Source organism: Felis catus, chromosome C2 (genome assembly GCF_018350175.1).
Source record: "Felis catus isolate Fca126 chromosome C2, F.catus_Fca126_mat1.0, whole genome shotgun sequence".
In the NCBI taxonomy this organism is placed as follows: domain Eukaryota; kingdom Metazoa; phylum Chordata; class Mammalia; order Carnivora; family Felidae; genus Felis; species Felis catus.
In genome coordinates this window covers 114,793,713-114,811,336 of record NC_058376.1, presented here as the reverse complement: position 1 = coordinate 114,811,336, position 17,624 = coordinate 114,793,713, and the positions used below count along the sequence as shown (strand labels likewise).

Here is a 17,624-nt window from a genome sequence, read left to right as displayed (position 1 = left end):
TCATCCCATTCATCTCTTCTTCCATTTAACGAATGTAGAGGACACATGCTTTTTTGCCAGGAACCTTGGTATGTGCTGATGGTATAACCATAAGCAAGCTGGACCCATCTCTGTCCACATGGACTTGACAGAGAAGACAGACTGTGAGCCAATCAATGTAATAACATTGCTATTAATATCAATATTATTGGGGCGCCTGGGTGGCTCAGTCGGTTAAGTGGCCGACTTCAGCTCAGGTCATGATCTCGCGGTCAGTGAGGGCTGTGAGTTCGAGCCCCGCGTCGGGCTCTGTGCTGACAGCTCAGAGCCTGGAGCCTGTTTCGCATTCTGTGTCTCCCTCTCTCTGACCCTCCCCTGTTCATGCTCTGTCTCTCTCTGTCTCAAAAATAAATAAATGTTAAAAAAAAATTAATATCAATATTATTGGTTAATTGCATGTGCAATTAAGCACAGGGTGTTATGGAGCAGTTTTCCTGGGGTTGGGGGAAGTGGTAGGAAGAGGTTCCAAAGGCTTTCCAAAGAAAATGATTTTTAAAAACTATCTAAAAGAGAAGTAGAGTTAAAAAGATGAAGTATAGGGGCACCTGGGTGGCTCAGTCTGTTAAGCAACTGACTTGGCTCAGGTCAGGATCTCGCAGTTCAGTTCGAGCCCTGCTGTGCCGACAGCTCAGAGCCTGGAGCCTGCTTCAGATTCTGTGTCTCCCTCTCTCTCTGCGCCCCCCTTTTCGCTCTCTCTCTCTTTTGTCAAAAATAACAAACATTTGAAAAAAAGATGAAGTATAGGGGGAGGGGGGAGAATGAGGTGGGTGTTTACAAAGAGGAAATAGCCTATGGGAAGACTCAGAGGAAAGAGTGAATGTGTCATGTTTTACAAAATATGACAGGAGCACAGTGTGCAGGGCAGGGCAGAAGAGAGAATGGGACAGAAGAGAGAGAATGAGGCTTGGAAAGATGGGGGCTGGACAGCAGGACCTTGCTAAAATTTCAGTACTCCATCCCAGAGCAGTGGGAAAGCTTTGAAATATGTAAACATTTAGGATTAGTGTTTTAAAAGGATCCCTCAGGTGAGGAAAAAATAGACACTTTTTGGAGATGTTTAGGATATAGTGAGATAGTACTTGATGAGGAGAGGAGGAGGGAGTGGGGAAGTGTGGAGTCAATGACGGTACTCAGGTTTGGGGCTTCACTGATGGATGGATAATGATAGTATTCACAGAGAGGAGGAAATTCAGGTATACGGAGAAAACAATGCTGATTTGGAGGGACCTCATCTAAGCAGGGTGTTTTTAAGCAATTAAAAATGCAAATCTGCAATTTATAAGAGCCTTCTGAGCTGGTGATACAGCTTTGGAGTCATTGCCTCTGGATGTCAGTGTAGATTGGGACTTAAATTTCTGCTTCAGGAATCAGAGACCTGGGTAGAGCCAAGCCCAGCTATTGACCTGTCATGCATCATTGAGTAAGTTACTTAACCTTTCCAAGTAGATAGGTGACAAAGAAGGCATCTCTTAGGAGGTGATATTTGAGCAGAGACTTGAAACAGGGATGTGGCATAATTTCATCAACACTTTTGAAAGATCACTTTGGGTGCTTTATGGTGAATGGACAGTAGGAAAGGAAGACTGAGCAGGGAAGAATGGCAGGGAGGTTGTGGAACTCACTAGACACATACAGGAGTAGCTGCTGTACCCCAGGGGACACTATTAAGAAAGTGAAAAGAAAACCTAATTAATGGGGGAAAATATTTGCAAACAATGTATCTGATAAGAGATTAATATCCAGAATATATAAAGAAGTCATATACTTTAACAACCATCACCAACAACAAAAACAAAGAACCCAACTCAACAACAGGAAAAGGACTTGAACAGACTTCTCCAAACACCAACAACATGAAAAGATACTGAACATCACTAGTCATCAGGAAAATGCAAATCAAAATCACAATAAGATACAGCTCCACACTCAAGAAGATGTCTATTATTTTACAAATGGAAAATAAATATTGGTAAGTAGGTAGAGAAATTGGAACCCTTGTAAATTACTGGTAAGCATGTAAAATGGTACAGCCACTGTGGAAAACAGTACGGCTCTTCCTCAAAAAATTAAAAATAGGATTGTCATAGGATTGAGCAATTCCATTCCTAAGTATGTACACAAAACAACTGAAAGCAGGGATGTAAACAGTACTTGTACTTTCAATGTTAATAGTTGCATTATTCACAATAGCCAAAAAGTAGAAGCAACCCAAATGTTCATCAACAGATTGATGGATAAATAAAGTGTGGTATATGCATACAGTGGAATATTATTCAGCCTTAAAGAGGAATGAGATTTTCATAGATGTTACAACATGGATGAGCCTTAAAAACATGCTAAGTGGAATAAGCCAGACAAAAAGGGACAAATATTGTTATTCCACTTGTAGTAAGTGCCTAGAAGAGGCAAATTCATGGGACAGAAAGTAGAAGTTATCAGGGATTAGAGAGCTACTGTTTAATGGATACAGACTTTCTATTTAGAAAAATGAGAGTTCTGGAAACAGATAGTGTTGATTGTACAACCTTGTGAATGTACTTAATGCTGCCAGATTGCACAATGTTGTATTTTCATGAAAGAAAAATAAATAAATTAATTAGTCTAGTTATATTCAGTATTTTCTGAGGATTTTGTCGACTATCTGATAACTTTTTTATATCCATTTTTTCGTGGACTCAAAAGTCATATTTCTCAAACTTGGACTCATACCAAACACCTTAGTAAATATTTAGCAGTCTAGTTACTCAGTTTCAGGTACCAATTAAAATGTTAATTGCTGAATCAGTTTTTTTTTTCTTTCTTTCTTTCTTTCTTTCTTTCTTTCTTTCTTTCTTTCTTTCTTTCTTTCTTTCTTTCTTTCTTTTCTTAGGGAGGCATACTTTGAAATAATAGTCCTTCTTCTGAATTACCTTCCAGGTGCTGTTAAATTTTCTTGGGTGAAGGTGTCTATTCCAGAGGGTGCGTAGTTCCAGATGATTTCCTCAGCAGCGATGTAGTAATGCCTGACATGTTTCCCAAGGATACTGTCCTCTGATGAAGGCTTGTTACAGTCTCGTACCTGGAAAAAGGCCTGCAGACCAGCTGAAAATCACATGCAAGGAGACATTGGTTAATGGAGCCAATGTTTCTCCCTCCTATTGCCTTGTAAACACCGCTGATGAAATGACAGATGGAAACTGAAGAAATAGACAGCTAGAAACAATATTAAAAATGATAGTAAGCAGTTATAAATAAATTACTGATGAAAAATTTGAGCAGTAAAGCTTCTCCTTATGGCACAGAGAAGAGATATTAAGCACTAGTATTTTTCAAAAAATATTGTACCAATCTTTGTGGGGTTTCACTTGGGATGTCTTTCGATGAGAAACAAAAAAGGACACATTAAAAGACAAGTAATAAAGAGAGACTTTGCCATATTTTAAGGGACGGGGTGGAGTGGAGGAGGGGGAATAGAATGAGCATATATTATTACTGTTCTTGGACAAAACAAAATGGTTATGTACCTGCTGTGCTGGGTCTTCTGAGACCAAGGTGACATTTAATAGTGAGATTATATTTGAAGGTCAGAGTAACATGCCAAAAGACCCAGATTAAAGCTAGTTTCTTCAGGAGATCAATATTACAAACTAGTATTTTTCAAGAACAAGGAATGTTCTTATGTTGAAGAGATGAAGGAGGTATTTAGCAAGTTAAACCAAGGAGTAGCTGGACTCAAAGAACAAAGTTGGTTGTGTCTGATAGAATCAAATTAAAACAAACAACAAACAAACTACTTTTCAGCACAGTATATAAATCTTCTGGTGTTTACAATATTGTGTATTTTACAAAGCAAAGAAGTTGTATATACTTCTCAGTGTATACCTATACTTTTAGGACAGAAGAGTAATTCAGGGCCAGTTATGCTTTTTCTCAAATTAATATATTTTCATATTTCATTATTTTGTAAAATCCTAGTCTTTCAGTTTTTTTTATTATATTATGATGCATACCATCATAAGAATAAAATTAAATTACCAGTTCAAAGCTCTGATTATTCTAAAGATATTTAACTTTTAGATTCTTTTTTAAAAAATTTTATTTACTTTTAGATTCTGATTCCCAGTTATCACCCCATTAGTAGTGTAACAGATACATGACTCTTTTTTTGGCTGAAAGCTCATTTCAGGTAAAGATGACTTACCTTTCAGGTGGTTTAGATTCTGACAGCTAAGCATCCATTCTCCAGGACTCTGGGCCACCATAAAAGCTTCAAAGAGGGTAGCAGGAAAGAGATTGACTGTATCAATACGGTAGCCCTTATTAGTCAATACTTGGCCGTGGAAGAAAGCTGAGTGCACATCAATTTCATTACCCATGCCAAAAAGATACCAATTTACTTTGTCTTCTGCACACATGGAGAGTCCTGGGAGACTTCCAAAAGTATATCCATTCACAGCTGTAAGTCAAGATCAGAGATTGTGATTAAAAACATTGGTGCCTGGGATGGTAATAGTTATCTCTATAGAAATAAATATCAATTTGGATTGGAAAATGCCTGGCACATGTACTGCTATTCCTTCCTCCGTACCTACATCAGACATTGCTAATCAATCATAGCACTCTTATTTTGGACCTGAATCCAGTCTCAGGATTTTTGTCAACACATTAGCAGATGAACACAACAATGAAGATGAAACCTATTTTTTCTCTGTTATAAGCTATACACATTAGCTGTGTAGCTGTGTATTAGTATGTGTATATGAGTATTTGTAAATATAATGTATGCATATATATGTGCATATATACAAAATGTACACACGTAGAGTAAATTTTAGAAAGACTGAAGTTTATTTCATAATCAATCACATATCATGTTGATAGTGGTAATATTAATTTCAATTTTTTCTTTTTGCATGTTAGGACTTTGCTGATTTTCTGCAGTGAACATGAATTCCTTGTGTCATAAGAACACAAGGAAAGCTTTTTTCTTTTTTTAGAGATTATAAGTCAAAATTGGAAGAGATGTGATGGCAAAAAGAAGAAATCCAGGGGAAGGATAGTAAGGACCAGTACAAGAGCCACAAAGACCTAAAAATTCGAAGGCAGAATGGCCCAAGACCCTTTAAAGAAACCTAGGGGGACTTAAATACTCCACTTACAACAATGGATAGATCATCCAGACACAGAATCAATAAAGAAACAAGGGCTCTGGATGATACATTGGATCAGATGGACTTGACAGATATATTTAGAACTCTGCATCCCAAAGCAAAAGAATATACTTTCTTCTCAAGTGCACATGGAACATTCTCCAAGATAGATCACATAATGGGTCACAAAACAGCCCTTCATAAGTATACAAGAATTGAGATCATACCATGCACACTTTCAGACCACAATGCTATGAAACTTGAAATCAACCACAGGAAAAAGTCTGGAAAACCTCCAAAAGCATGGAGGTTAAAGATCATCCTACTAAAGAATAAATGGGTCAACCAGGCAATTAGAGAAGAAATTTAAAAAATATATGGATACAAATGAAAATGAAAATACAACAATCCAAATGCTTTGGGATGCAGCAAAGGCAGTCCTGGGAGGAAAATACATTGCAATCCAGACCTATCTTAAGAAACAAGGAAAATCACAAATACAAAATCTAACAGTACACCTAAAGGAAATAGAAGCAGAGCAGCAAAGACACCCCAAATCCAGCAGAATAAGAGAAATAATAAATATCAGAGCAGAAACAAATATAGAATCTAAAAAAACAGTAGAGAAGATCAATGAAACCAAGAATTGGTTTTTCAAAAAAATAACAAAATTGATAAACCTCTAGCCAGGCTTCTCAAAAGGAGAAAGGGGAGGACTCAAATAGATAAAATCATGAATGAAAATGGAATTATTACAACCAATCCCTCAGAAATACAAGCAATTATCAGGGAATGCTATGAAAAATTATATGCCAAAATGTCGGGGAAGATGGTGGTGTAGGAGGATGCTGGGCTCACGGCGTCCTGCGGATCACTTAGATTCCACCCACACCTGCCTAAATAACCCAGAAAACTGCCAGAAGACTAGCAGAACGGATTCTCCAGAGCCAAGCGTAGATGAGAGGCTCACGGAAGAGAGTAGGAAGGGTGGAGAGGCAGTGTGTTCTACACGGACTGCTGGGAGGGAGCCCGGGGGGATGGGCAGCCCGCTGGCAAAGCAGAGCCCCCGAGTCTCGCTTGCAAAAGCAGAGGGGCCGGACAGAGTGTGTTATGACAGCAAGCGGGACTTAACATCTGGAAGGTTATAAGTTAACAGCTCTGCTCGGAGAACGGGAGGGCTGGAGGACAACGGGAGGGAGAGTTGTTGAGCCACGGATGACAGAGCTCAGTTTGGCGGGGAACAAAGGCGCTCACCAGCGCCATCTCTCTCACCCATCCCCCAGCCAAAATCCCGAAGGGAACCAGTTCCTGCCAGGGAACTTGCTTGCTCCATGCAAACACCCAACACTGTGCTTCTGTGGATCCATCCCTCCGGTGGGTCTGACTCCCTCCCGGTGCCGCAGGGCCCCTCCTGAAGCAGATCTCTGAAGGAAAAGCGAGATGAGCCTGCCCCTCCCGCCCCTGTGCACCTTGCCCATCCACCCCAGCTAATACGCCAGATCCCCAGCACCACAAGCCTGGCAGTGTGCAAGTAGCCCAGATGGGCCACGCCACCCCACAGTGAATCCCGCCCCTAGGAGAGGGGAAGAGAAGGCACACACCAGTCTGACTGTGGCCCCAGTGGTGGGTTGGGGGCAGACATCAGGTCTGACTGTGGCCCCACCCACCAACGCAAGTTATTCAAGACAGCACAGGGGAAGTGCCCAGCAGTCCCACACCACTCCAGGGACTATCCAAAATGACAAAACCGAAGAATTCCCCTCAAAAGAAACTCCAGGAAATAGCGACAGCTAACGAACTGATCAAAAATGATTTAAACAATATAACAGAAAGTGAATTTAGAATAATAGCCATAAAATTAATTGCTGGGCTTGAAAACAGTATAGAGGACAGCAGAGAATCTCTTGCTACAGAGATCAAGGGACTAAGGAACAGCCAGGAGGAGATAAAAAAATGCTATTAATGAGTTGCAAAATAAAATGGAGACTACCACAGCTTGGAATGAAGAGGCGGAGGAGAGAATAGGTGAACTAGAAGATAAAATTATGGAAAAAGAAGAAGCTGAGAAAAAGAGATAAAAAAATCCAGGAGTATGAGGAGAAAATTAGAGAACTAAGTGATGCACTAAAGAGAAATAATCTACGTATAATTGGTATTCTAGAGGAGGAAGAGAGAGGGAAAGGTGCTGAAGGTGTACTTGAAGAAATCATAGCTGAGAACTTTCCTGATCTGGGGAAGGAAAAAGGCTTTGAAGTCCAAGAGGCACAGAGAACTCCCTTCAGATGTAACTTGAATCGATCTTCTGTATGACATATCATAGTGAAACTGGCAAAATACAAGGATAAAGAGAAAATTCTGAAAGCAGCTAGGGATAAATGTGCTCTAACATATAAAGGGAGACCGATAAGACTCGTGGCGGATCTCACTACTGAAACTTGGCAGGCCAGAAAGGAATGGCAGGAAGTCTTCAACGTAATGAGCAGAAAAAAAATATGCAGCCGAGAATCCTTTATCCAGCAAATCTGTCATTTAGAATAGAAGGAGAGATAAAGGTCTTCCCAAACAAAAACTGAAGGAATTCATCACCACTAAACCAGCCCTATAAGAGATCCTAAGGGGGATCCTGTGAGACAAAGTACTAGAGACATTGCTACAAGCATGAAACCTACATACATCACAATGACTCTAAACCCATATCTTTCTATAATAACACTGAATGTAAATGGACTAAATGCACCAACCAAAAGACATAGGGTATCAGAATGGATAAAAAAACAAGACCCATCTATTTGCTGTCTATAAGAGACTCATTTTAGACCTGAGGACACTTTCAGATTGAAAGTGAGGGGATGGAGAACTATCTATCATGCTACTGGAAGTCAAAAGAAAGCTGGAGTAGCCATACTTATATCAGACAAACTAGACTTTAAATTAAAGGCTGTAACAAGAGATGAAGAAGGGCATTATATAATCATTACAGGGTCTATCCTCCAAGAAGAACTAACAATTATAAATGTCTATCACCAAATACAGAAGCCCCCAAATATATAAAACAATGACTCACAAACATAAGCAACCTTATTGAGAAAAATGTGGTAATTGCAGGGGACTTTAATACTCCACTAACAGCAATGGATAGATCATCTAGACACATGGTCAATAAAGAAACAAGGACCCTGAATGATTATTGGATCAGATGGACTTGACAGATATATTTAGAACTCTGCATCCCAAAGCAAAAGAATATACTTTCTTCTCGAGTGCACATGTAACATTCTCCAAGATAGATCACATACTGGGTCACAAAATAGCCCTTCATAAGTATACAAGAATTGAGATCATACCATGCACACTTTCAGACCACAATGTTATGAAACTTGAAATCAACCACAGGAAAAAGTCTGGAAAACCTCCAAAAGCATGGAGGTTAAAGAATACCCTACTAAAGAAGAGTGGGTCAACCAGACAATTAGAGAAGAAATTTAAAAAATATATGGAAACATACGAAAATGAAAATACAACAATCCAAACGCTTTGGGATGCAGCGAAGGCAGTCCTGAGAGGAAAATACATTGCAATCCAGGCCTATCTCAAGAAACAAGAAAAATCTCAAATACAAAATCTAACTGCACACCTAAAGGAAATAGAAACAGAACAGCAAAGACACCCCAAACCTAGCAGAAGAGAAATAATAAATATCAGAGCAGAAACAAACAATATAGAATCTAAAAAGCTGTAGAGCAGATCAATGGAACCAACAGTTGGTTTTTTGAAAAAATAAACAAAATTGATAAACCTCTAGCCAGGCTTCTCAAAAAGAAAAGGGAGATGACCCAAACAGATAAAATCATGAATGAAAATGGAATTATTACAACCAATCCCTCAGAAATACAAGCAATTGTCAGGGAATAACATTAAAAATTATATGCCAACAAACTGGACAGCCTGGAAGAAATGGACAAATTCCTAAGCACCCACACACTGCCAAAACTCAAACAGAAAGAAATAGAAAATTTGAACAGACCCATAACCAGCGAAGAAATTGAATCAGTTATCAAAAATCTCCCAACAAATAAGAGTCCAGGACCAGATGGTTTCCCAGGGGAATTCTACCAGACATTTAAAGCAGAGATAATACCTATCCTTCTCCAACTGTTCCAAAAATAGAAAGAGAAGGAAAACTTCCAGACTCATTCTATGAAGCCAGCATTACTTTGATTCCCAAATCAGATGGAGACCCAGCAGAAAAAAAGAGAACTACAGACCAATATGCCTGATGACTATGGATGCAAAAATTCTCAATAAGATACTAGCAAATTGAATTCAACAGCATATAAAAAGAATTATTCACCATGATCTAGTGGGATTCATTCCTGGGCTGCCGGGGTGGTTTAATATTCTCAAATCCATCAATGTGATACATCACATTAGTAAAAGAAAAGACAATCCTGTCAATCGATGCAGAAAAAGCATTTGACAAAATTCAGCATTCTTTCTTAATAAAGACCCTTGAGAAAGTCGGGATAGAAGGAACATACTTAAACATCATAAAAGCCATTTATGAAAAGCCCACAGCTAATATCATCCTCAATGAGGAAAAACTGAGAGCTTTCCGCTGAGATCAGGAACACGACAGGGATGTCCACTCTCACCACTGTTGTTTAACATAGTGTTGGAAGTGCTAGCATCAGCAATCAGACAACAAAAGGAAATCAAAGGCATCAAAATTGGCAAAGATGAAGTCAAGCTTTCACTTTTTGCATGATATTCCATGTAGATGACATGGAAAACCCGATAGACTCCACCAAAAGTCTGCTAGAACTGATACATGAATTCAGCAAAGTCACAGGATACAAAATCAATGTACAGAAATCAGTTGCATTCTTATACACTAATAATGAGCAACAGAAAGATAAATAAAGAAACTGATTCCATTCACAACTGCACCAAGAAGCATAAAATACCTAGCAATAAACCTAACCAAAGATTTAAAAGAGCTGTATGCTGAAAACTATAGAAAGCTTATGAAGGAAACTGAAGAAGATACAAATAAATAGAACAACATTCCGTGCTCATGGGTTGTAAGAATAAATATTGTTGAAATGTCAATACTACCCAAAGCTATCTACACATTCAATGAAATCCCAATCAAAATTGCACCAGCATTCTTCTTGAAGCTAGAACAAGCAATCCTCAAATTCATATGGAACCACAAAAGGCCCCGAATAGCCAAAGTAATTTTGAAGAAGACCAAAGCAGGAGGCATCACAATCCCAGACTTTAGCCTCTACTACAAAGCTGTCATCATCAAGACAGCATGGTATTGGCACAAAAACAGACACATAGACCAATGGAATAGAGACTCCAGAATTGGACCCACAAAAGTATGGCCAACTAGTCTTTGACAAAGCAGGAAAGAATATCCAGTGGAAAAAAAGACAGTCTCTTTAACAAATGGTGCTGGGAGAACTGGACAGCAACATGCAGAAGACCATTCACCATTCACAAAAATAAACTCAAAATGGATAAAGGACCTGAATGTGAGACAGAAAACCATCAAAACCCTAGAGAATAAAGCAGGAAAAAACCTCTCTGACATCAGCCGCAGCAATTTCTTACTTGACACATCCCCAAAGGCAAGGGAATTAAAAGCAAAAGTGAACTATTGGGACCTCATGAAGATAAAAAGCTTCTGCACAGCAAAGGAAACAATCAACAAAACTAAAAGGCAACCAACGGAATGGGAAAAGATATTTGCAAATGGCATATTGGACAAAGGGCTAGTATCCAAAATCTATGAACAACTCACCAAACTCCATACCCAAAAAAACAAATAATCCAGTGAAGAAATGGACAGAAGACATGAATAGATACTTCCCTAAAGAAGACATCCAGATGGTCAACAGGCACATGAAAAGATGCTCAATGTCACTCCTCATCAGGGAAATACAAACCAAAACCACACTGAGATATCACCTCACGCCGGTCAGAGTGGCTAAAATGAACAAATCAGGAGACTATAGATGCTGGAGAGGATGTGGAGAAACGGGAACCCTCTTGCACTGTTGGTGGGAATGCAGACTGGTGCAGCCACTCTGGAAAACAGTGTGGAGGTTCCTCAAAAAATTAAGAATAGATCTACCCTATGACCCAACAATAGCACTTCTAGGAATTTACCCAAGGGATACAGGAGTGCTGATGCATTGGACCACTTGTACCTCAATGTTTATAGCAGCACTCTCAACAATAGCCAAATTATGGAAAGAGCCTAAATGTCCATCAACTGATAAATGGATAAAGAAATTGTGGTTTGTATATACAATGGAATACTACATGGTAATGAGAAAGAATGAAATATGGTCTTTTGTAGCAACGTGGATGGAACTGGAGAGTGTGATGCTAAGTGAAATAAGCCATACAGAGAAAGACAGATACCATATGTTTTCACTCTTATGTTGATACTGAGAAACTTAACAGAAGACCATTGGGGAGGGGAAGGGGGAAAAAAGTTACAGAGAGGGAAGAAGGCAAACCATCAGAGACTCTTAAAAACTGAGAATAAACTGAGGGTTGATGGGGGGTAGGAGGGAGGGGAAAGTTGGTGATGGGCATTGAGGAGGGCACCTGTTGGGATGAGCACTGGGTGTTGTATGGAAACCAATTTGACAATAAGTTTCATATAAAAAAATAAAAATAAAATAAAGAAACCTAGGATCACTATTCAAACTGGGTGGTCCTAGAGATAAGATAGAAATTGGTTCTGGGAAGCACCATGAATGTATGTGATACAACAGAGGTACAACCAGACCTATCCAGACTAGACCTTGAGTATCTTTTTCTAACATCTATTTTGTTAGTGCATAACAAAGGCAGGATTGAAGTATAGACAGGGGACCTTCCAGCCAGAAATAAACAAAAGTTGGGGGGAAAATCTGCACTTTGTTAATTAGTTTGTTTTTCTGCTTTGGTAGTTATTTTTGTATTCTCGGTTTCTGAGTAAAGGTAATTTTGAAGAAGCTGAATACAAACAAACAAAAAGCCATACTTATTGGTCTAGTTGGTGTTAAGAGATTTAATTTCTTATGCAAATTCTGAGTGATAGACAACCTTACTAAGCTCATTATTTTGAGTCTGAGAATTAAAGAGGAGCCTAGGCAGTAAAGAAAGCATTTCTAGAAGAAATAAAGTAAATTAAAAGATAGAAAAAGAATGATGCAGAGGGACAATGTATATATAAAAGAAATACCTTTTAGAACTGTAGTTTGATCTATTTTAAGTATAGTTCGATGCTTTATGATATAAAGATAATTTTCAGCATTTAGTTTAATAATTTTAGGTGGCCTCAAATAAATTTTAGAATGAGTTTGGAGAATAAACAAACATATAAATAAATATAACATACGTATACATTAAACCAAAATTGATGATGTTTTCTCCTTATTAGTTTGGGAACAATTTGGTGTATCCAGTTTTACCTGGCACAGAGTTCTGATTTGATCTGTTTAGCTAAATATGAAGTTGCAGGTTTAATATGCTTTCTTATCAGGGCCAGAGATTAGAAACATACTACTTATTCATGTGAAAGAATAGATCTAGCAGACTTAATGGATCAAGAAAAATAAGATTAAGTTAACACGCTTTCTGTAATCTTACAATACATCCTGTTACTCTCTTGGAAATCTTCGTTATCTTCCTCAACTTTCTCTGGTTCAGAGCAGTAGGTTTTAATGTTGTCATATAGGTACCAGCTGAGATTTTCATCCACCACAGAAAACATCAGCACAAATTCTTGGTCAATATTTTTTTCTTTTTCTTGATCCAGAGAATCTGAAGTGAAAATTACTATTTTAGTAGAAGTTACTCTTTAGCATGTATTTTTAGCAGGTGATTTATAGCTTTAAAATTTTACTTTTCTAATACACCCCCAATCTGGATTTGTCACTTCTGTTTTACAGATGGAAACACCAGGAAACTTTATGTTCAGTATCCTGAGCTTACAGATACTCATATATCTGGATGCCCATTGACCACGTAACTATTCAATGCTTTTTTGGCAAATGAGAAGGTTGGAATTCAAAGTTGTGTGTGTATCTTCTGGTGCATACATCCACAAACTAAGGCAGTAAGTCTTTGAAGGTAACTCATTCTGTTCAAGTGAGAATTAGCTTTCAAGCTCCTTTTTTTTTTTTTTTTTTTAAGTAGGCTTCAAGCCCAACGTGTGGCTTGAACTCATGACTGTGAGATCAAGACCTGAGCTGATGCTTAACTGACTGAGACACTCAGATGCCCCTGGATTTCAAGCTCTTGAGCTGCATCGTCTTTTTCATGATGCTGGAAATAGTTACTGTGATATTATATTTACCAACGCAATGCAGGTAACTACAGATCTAACACCATGGAGTGCCACTAAGGGAGTCACTTCTGGTAAAGTCACACATCTCTTCAACACCACTGTTGGAAACTGGATACAGCAAACCTATCTTCCAGGAGAGCATGTTTCTTGCAGCGTAGTAATGGGTGTGAATACTTGTTCCATTTATTTCTTCTTCTTCTCCTACCCTGTTGTTTTCCCCTTTTTATCTAGATTCACTCCTTCTCAACCTTACCTACTCAGTCATAACACAGAAGATTTGACTTCTATGTTAAAAAACAAACTCCTCTGTCTCTTGCCTGTCGGTCACACAATGTGAGCAACAATGAAAAAATTTACCTTTTTTACAGAATATTAAAGGTCCGATGAGTCCTGAGGCGATATCTTTTGGAGCATCAATGTGGGAATGGTAAATCCTGGTCACACAATTGCTATCTTCCTCACCAGGACTTTGCTCTTCGGTGGCGTTCATTACATATGTGTACTGCTCACCAGGATGCACTTTGTCATCTGCTTTGTGAAAATCTGTGGTGTTATCAGGATAGATGGCCCCTAAGAAGCAATACACAGTGAAGTTACAAAGTGAATGTATTTGAACTTAGAAGAGAGAATAGATGATTCATTAATTTATTTGGCAAACGTGTATTCAACTTGTAGTATGTGCCCCTTTGGGAATGTAGTGAAGTCCTATTTGAACACACAAGCGTGAGAGGCTAATGACTAGGGGGTCTGGAAGCTTCACCAAAATTTGGTTGTTATTTTTTAACTTACTGAATACTTACTGAATCTTAAGGGAGTAGTAATAGAGCATAGTGACTTCTGGTTTGCAGTGTAAAGAACCACTTTTGCTCTGGGGTCATGGTATGGAAGTATGAACAAAATGGCTACTCTCTCTTATCATTTGAGACATCTTATAGGATGTCAAATTTCCGCCCATGAACTAACTATGGATTTTTAAAAATTCTGTACTTTTACTTTTGGAAATTTCCAAAAATACGTAAATGTTGAGGAAATAATATGATGAACTTCCATTTACCCATCAACCAAGCTTTAACAATGATAAACTCAAGACCAATCCTGTTTCATCTACACCCCCACCCACTCTTAACCCCATCACCATCGAATTAATTGTAAAGCAAATCCCAGGCATCATATCATTTCACTAATAAATACCTGAATATATACCTCTAAAGGATAAGAACTGTTTTTTCCTTTAACATGAAGACAATATAACTACCATGCCTTAAAAATGATTAATACCCTACTATGCCATGAATTTGTAAAAAAAGAAATAAGATGGCAGTCAGCCTCTAAGCTATGAATGTAACTGTTTGTTTCAGAAAAACAAATAAAAATATATGGTCAAAACATTCACCTTCTAAAGCAAAGCCTCTGTAAAAAAGAAAACTAATAATTTTAAAGCTCTAATTTTATCTTAATTTCCAAACTTAATCCTTATAATTTCAACTAACATGGTCTCCGCATTTTTGCTTATAATGCCTGACATTCATTGAGCTATTACCATGTACATCATTGTCCCTATTTTATATATGAGGAAACTGAAGTGCAGAGAATTTAAGTAACTTAGCTGAGATCATTATTCAGCCAGTGAAAGACAAGGCTGCACTTGAAGCTTTGTCTATTACTTTCAAAGTCCTCGCTCTTATCCATAACAAAACCCCACCTCTTTTTATCATTATCATCAACAAGTACTAAAAATGATATCACAGACACCGAACCTATTCTTTGTTCTTCCTGTACCATCTTTAAGGTTTCTAAGTCCTACATTCAAATGACCTTTCCGTTAATTGTATCTCAGATGCGGCTCTGGGGTCATCCAGCCATGTGTACCATTTGACTGATGCAAGAGACTACTCAGACTGCCTTAGGTAGGACAGAGTTAATCCAGAGTTAGGATGGTACGTGACAATGACCACACTATGGTCACGTGTAGGAACTTTAGACTTAAGACAACCCCTATCTTGAGTCCTGTTTCTTCCCTCTGGATGCTTGCCTTTTCTAGGCCTTCATGCACGTTGCCTAGTCCTCTCATTCTCTTTGGCTGGCGAGTTGCCAGGCACTGGTAGGGAAGTCCCAGCTCTCGCTGCCTCTCACTGTATAGTCTACCCAAGAGTTCTTTCACACAAGCAAGTGCAACCAAGGGAAACACACCATAGTAACACACTTACACATCTTCTCCAGGAGGGGAGGCCATAATCTTAGATGTTAAAAAACAAAAACAAAAAAAGTGCTCCTACTGAAAATTACGAGGAAATTCCAGCTAGAATATGAGCTGAACTTACCCTCATGTTCCTTATGGTAAGTTACTCCATGTGGATGGAAAGTGTAGGGCCTAGAGGCAAAGTTTTTTAGGTGAACATAAACTTGATCTCCAGTTTCAGCTTTGATAACAGGGCCTAAAAACCCCAGCCAGACAGGTTTTTCTATAATTGTGCTAAAAGTTCTGTCTGTGTACTGAACATAAAGGGCCTTCTTATACAACCTTCCAATTCTATCTGGGCCATTTTGAAGATAGATATCTGAATGATCCCTGCAAAAGAAAAGAAGACAACTCTATCAGAAGCCATCATTTCTGGGGATAACATTATAACATCTCATGTAATTAAAGAGAAATTAATGACCATATCACATCAAATGTTTGCCTGTTATTGTAGGGGCGCTTCCAAAAATGAAGAGGTGAGCTGGCACTTACCCTCCTATTTTAAGTATGTGAGGCGTCCCGCATCAGGTGTGATAGCAGGGAATCATGTGTGAAGCCACCATTAAAATCTGGTGTATCTCACCAGACTATTTTTCTACAGGATTTTTATGTTACAATACAGAAACATTATGAAGTCGAATACAAAGTGAAAGTAAAATGTTAGGGTAAAGCAGTTAAGACCTTACTCATCTATTACTCTTTCAGCTACCGGAAGAAAATGAGTTTATAAGCAGTGAGTCCGGATATTTGAGACTTCAGAGTGTGTATATATTTTGTTTTCCTAAATACATAAAATTAATGATGCTATACTAATCCTACATTTTTTATTTCCTTTAGCAGCACTAAATCAAGATCGGAATTGATGTGTGCAGTGTATGTGGGTTTTAAAATTACCTTTGGATGCAAATTACCCTTATGTTCTTTTAATCCCTTGCTACCGAAAATGTTTGACTAGTGAATGTTTATATTCTGTTTTGTGGCTGATTAATAGTTGCTCGAAACTTTTCTAAAAATGTTAGCAAAGTAAATTGTAGTGCGGGGCGGGGGTGGGGGGAAAAAGGAAGAAAAGAAAAGGGAAGAAAGAAAGTGGGTTTGGTGATCACACTTTTAAAGTGATTCTTAAGCTGTCCTTAACAGAAGGGCTCTAAGTAGCTCATTGGGATCTGTTGGTGAGTAACAACATCTACACATTTAGGAGGACTCACCGAAAACCTGGACTTTGGCAAGCCCCTCCACAAATGGGATCTCCTCCGATAGAATAAAAACTGCTAACACTCAGGCTGATGACCTTGGGGGTTGTGCTTCTTCGTGTGAGTGTGTGTGCTGTGGACTTTCACCTCAGGGATCTTTGATGCCTCACCATTTCTTCTTAATTCCTGTGGAGCCGGCTGATCTGACTGAAGAATAAACTTTGTCTTGTCTCCTCAGCTGTAAGCTCCTCAGAAAGAGTGAGAAATACTTCTCCTTTTCTTCAAGACGAGAGGAGGGCTTGTCTGGAAGCTCTGGACTTCCCTTGCTGCAAAGTTTAAAGGCCCAGTTTTTCAAAACTCTAGAGCTGTAGCCCAATATTTCCTAAGTTTTGATGTGCGTAGGAATCTACTGAGGCCCTTGAGGAAACGCAAGCTCCTGAGCCCCAGCCCCATTTATTCTGATTGCTTGCTTCTGGGGCAGGCCCAGACGTTCATAGTTTCTAACAAACACCCAGCTGTGTTCTATTGCAGGCAGGCCGCTCTGGGCTCATGGGTAACCTGAGCGGGAGGCTCCGAAGTGAAGGAAAAGAGAGCTGCCTAATCCCAGAGGCAGTGGGATTTCTTGGGACTGTGAGACAGAAGGGTGGCAGGATCTGTTTCCAGGCCATACCCTG

At 38.8% G+C, this 17,624-nt stretch overlaps 1 protein-coding gene across 5 annotated transcripts in view; it reads right to left on the bottom strand.

The window, feature by feature from the left end:
* Nucleotides 1-17,624, bottom strand: part of LOC101081158 (ceruloplasmin) — a 74,121-nt gene that overhangs the window by 49,565 nt on the left and 6,932 nt on the right. For all 5 annotated transcript variants that reach the window (XM_023260469.2, XM_011286166.4, XM_045037453.1 and 2 more), the window contains exons 2-6: nucleotides 15,843-16,090; nucleotides 13,879-14,091; nucleotides 12,822-12,995; nucleotides 4,220-4,474; nucleotides 2,949-3,120 (exon numbers count right to left, since the gene is read on the bottom strand). In XM_023260469.2, coding sequence (XP_023116237.2) covers nucleotides 2,949-3,120; nucleotides 4,220-4,474; nucleotides 12,822-12,995; nucleotides 13,879-14,091; nucleotides 15,843-16,090 — 1,062 coding nt within the window. The remainder of the gene's footprint in view (nucleotides 1-2,948; nucleotides 3,121-4,219; nucleotides 4,475-12,821; nucleotides 12,996-13,878; nucleotides 14,092-15,842; nucleotides 16,091-17,624) is intronic.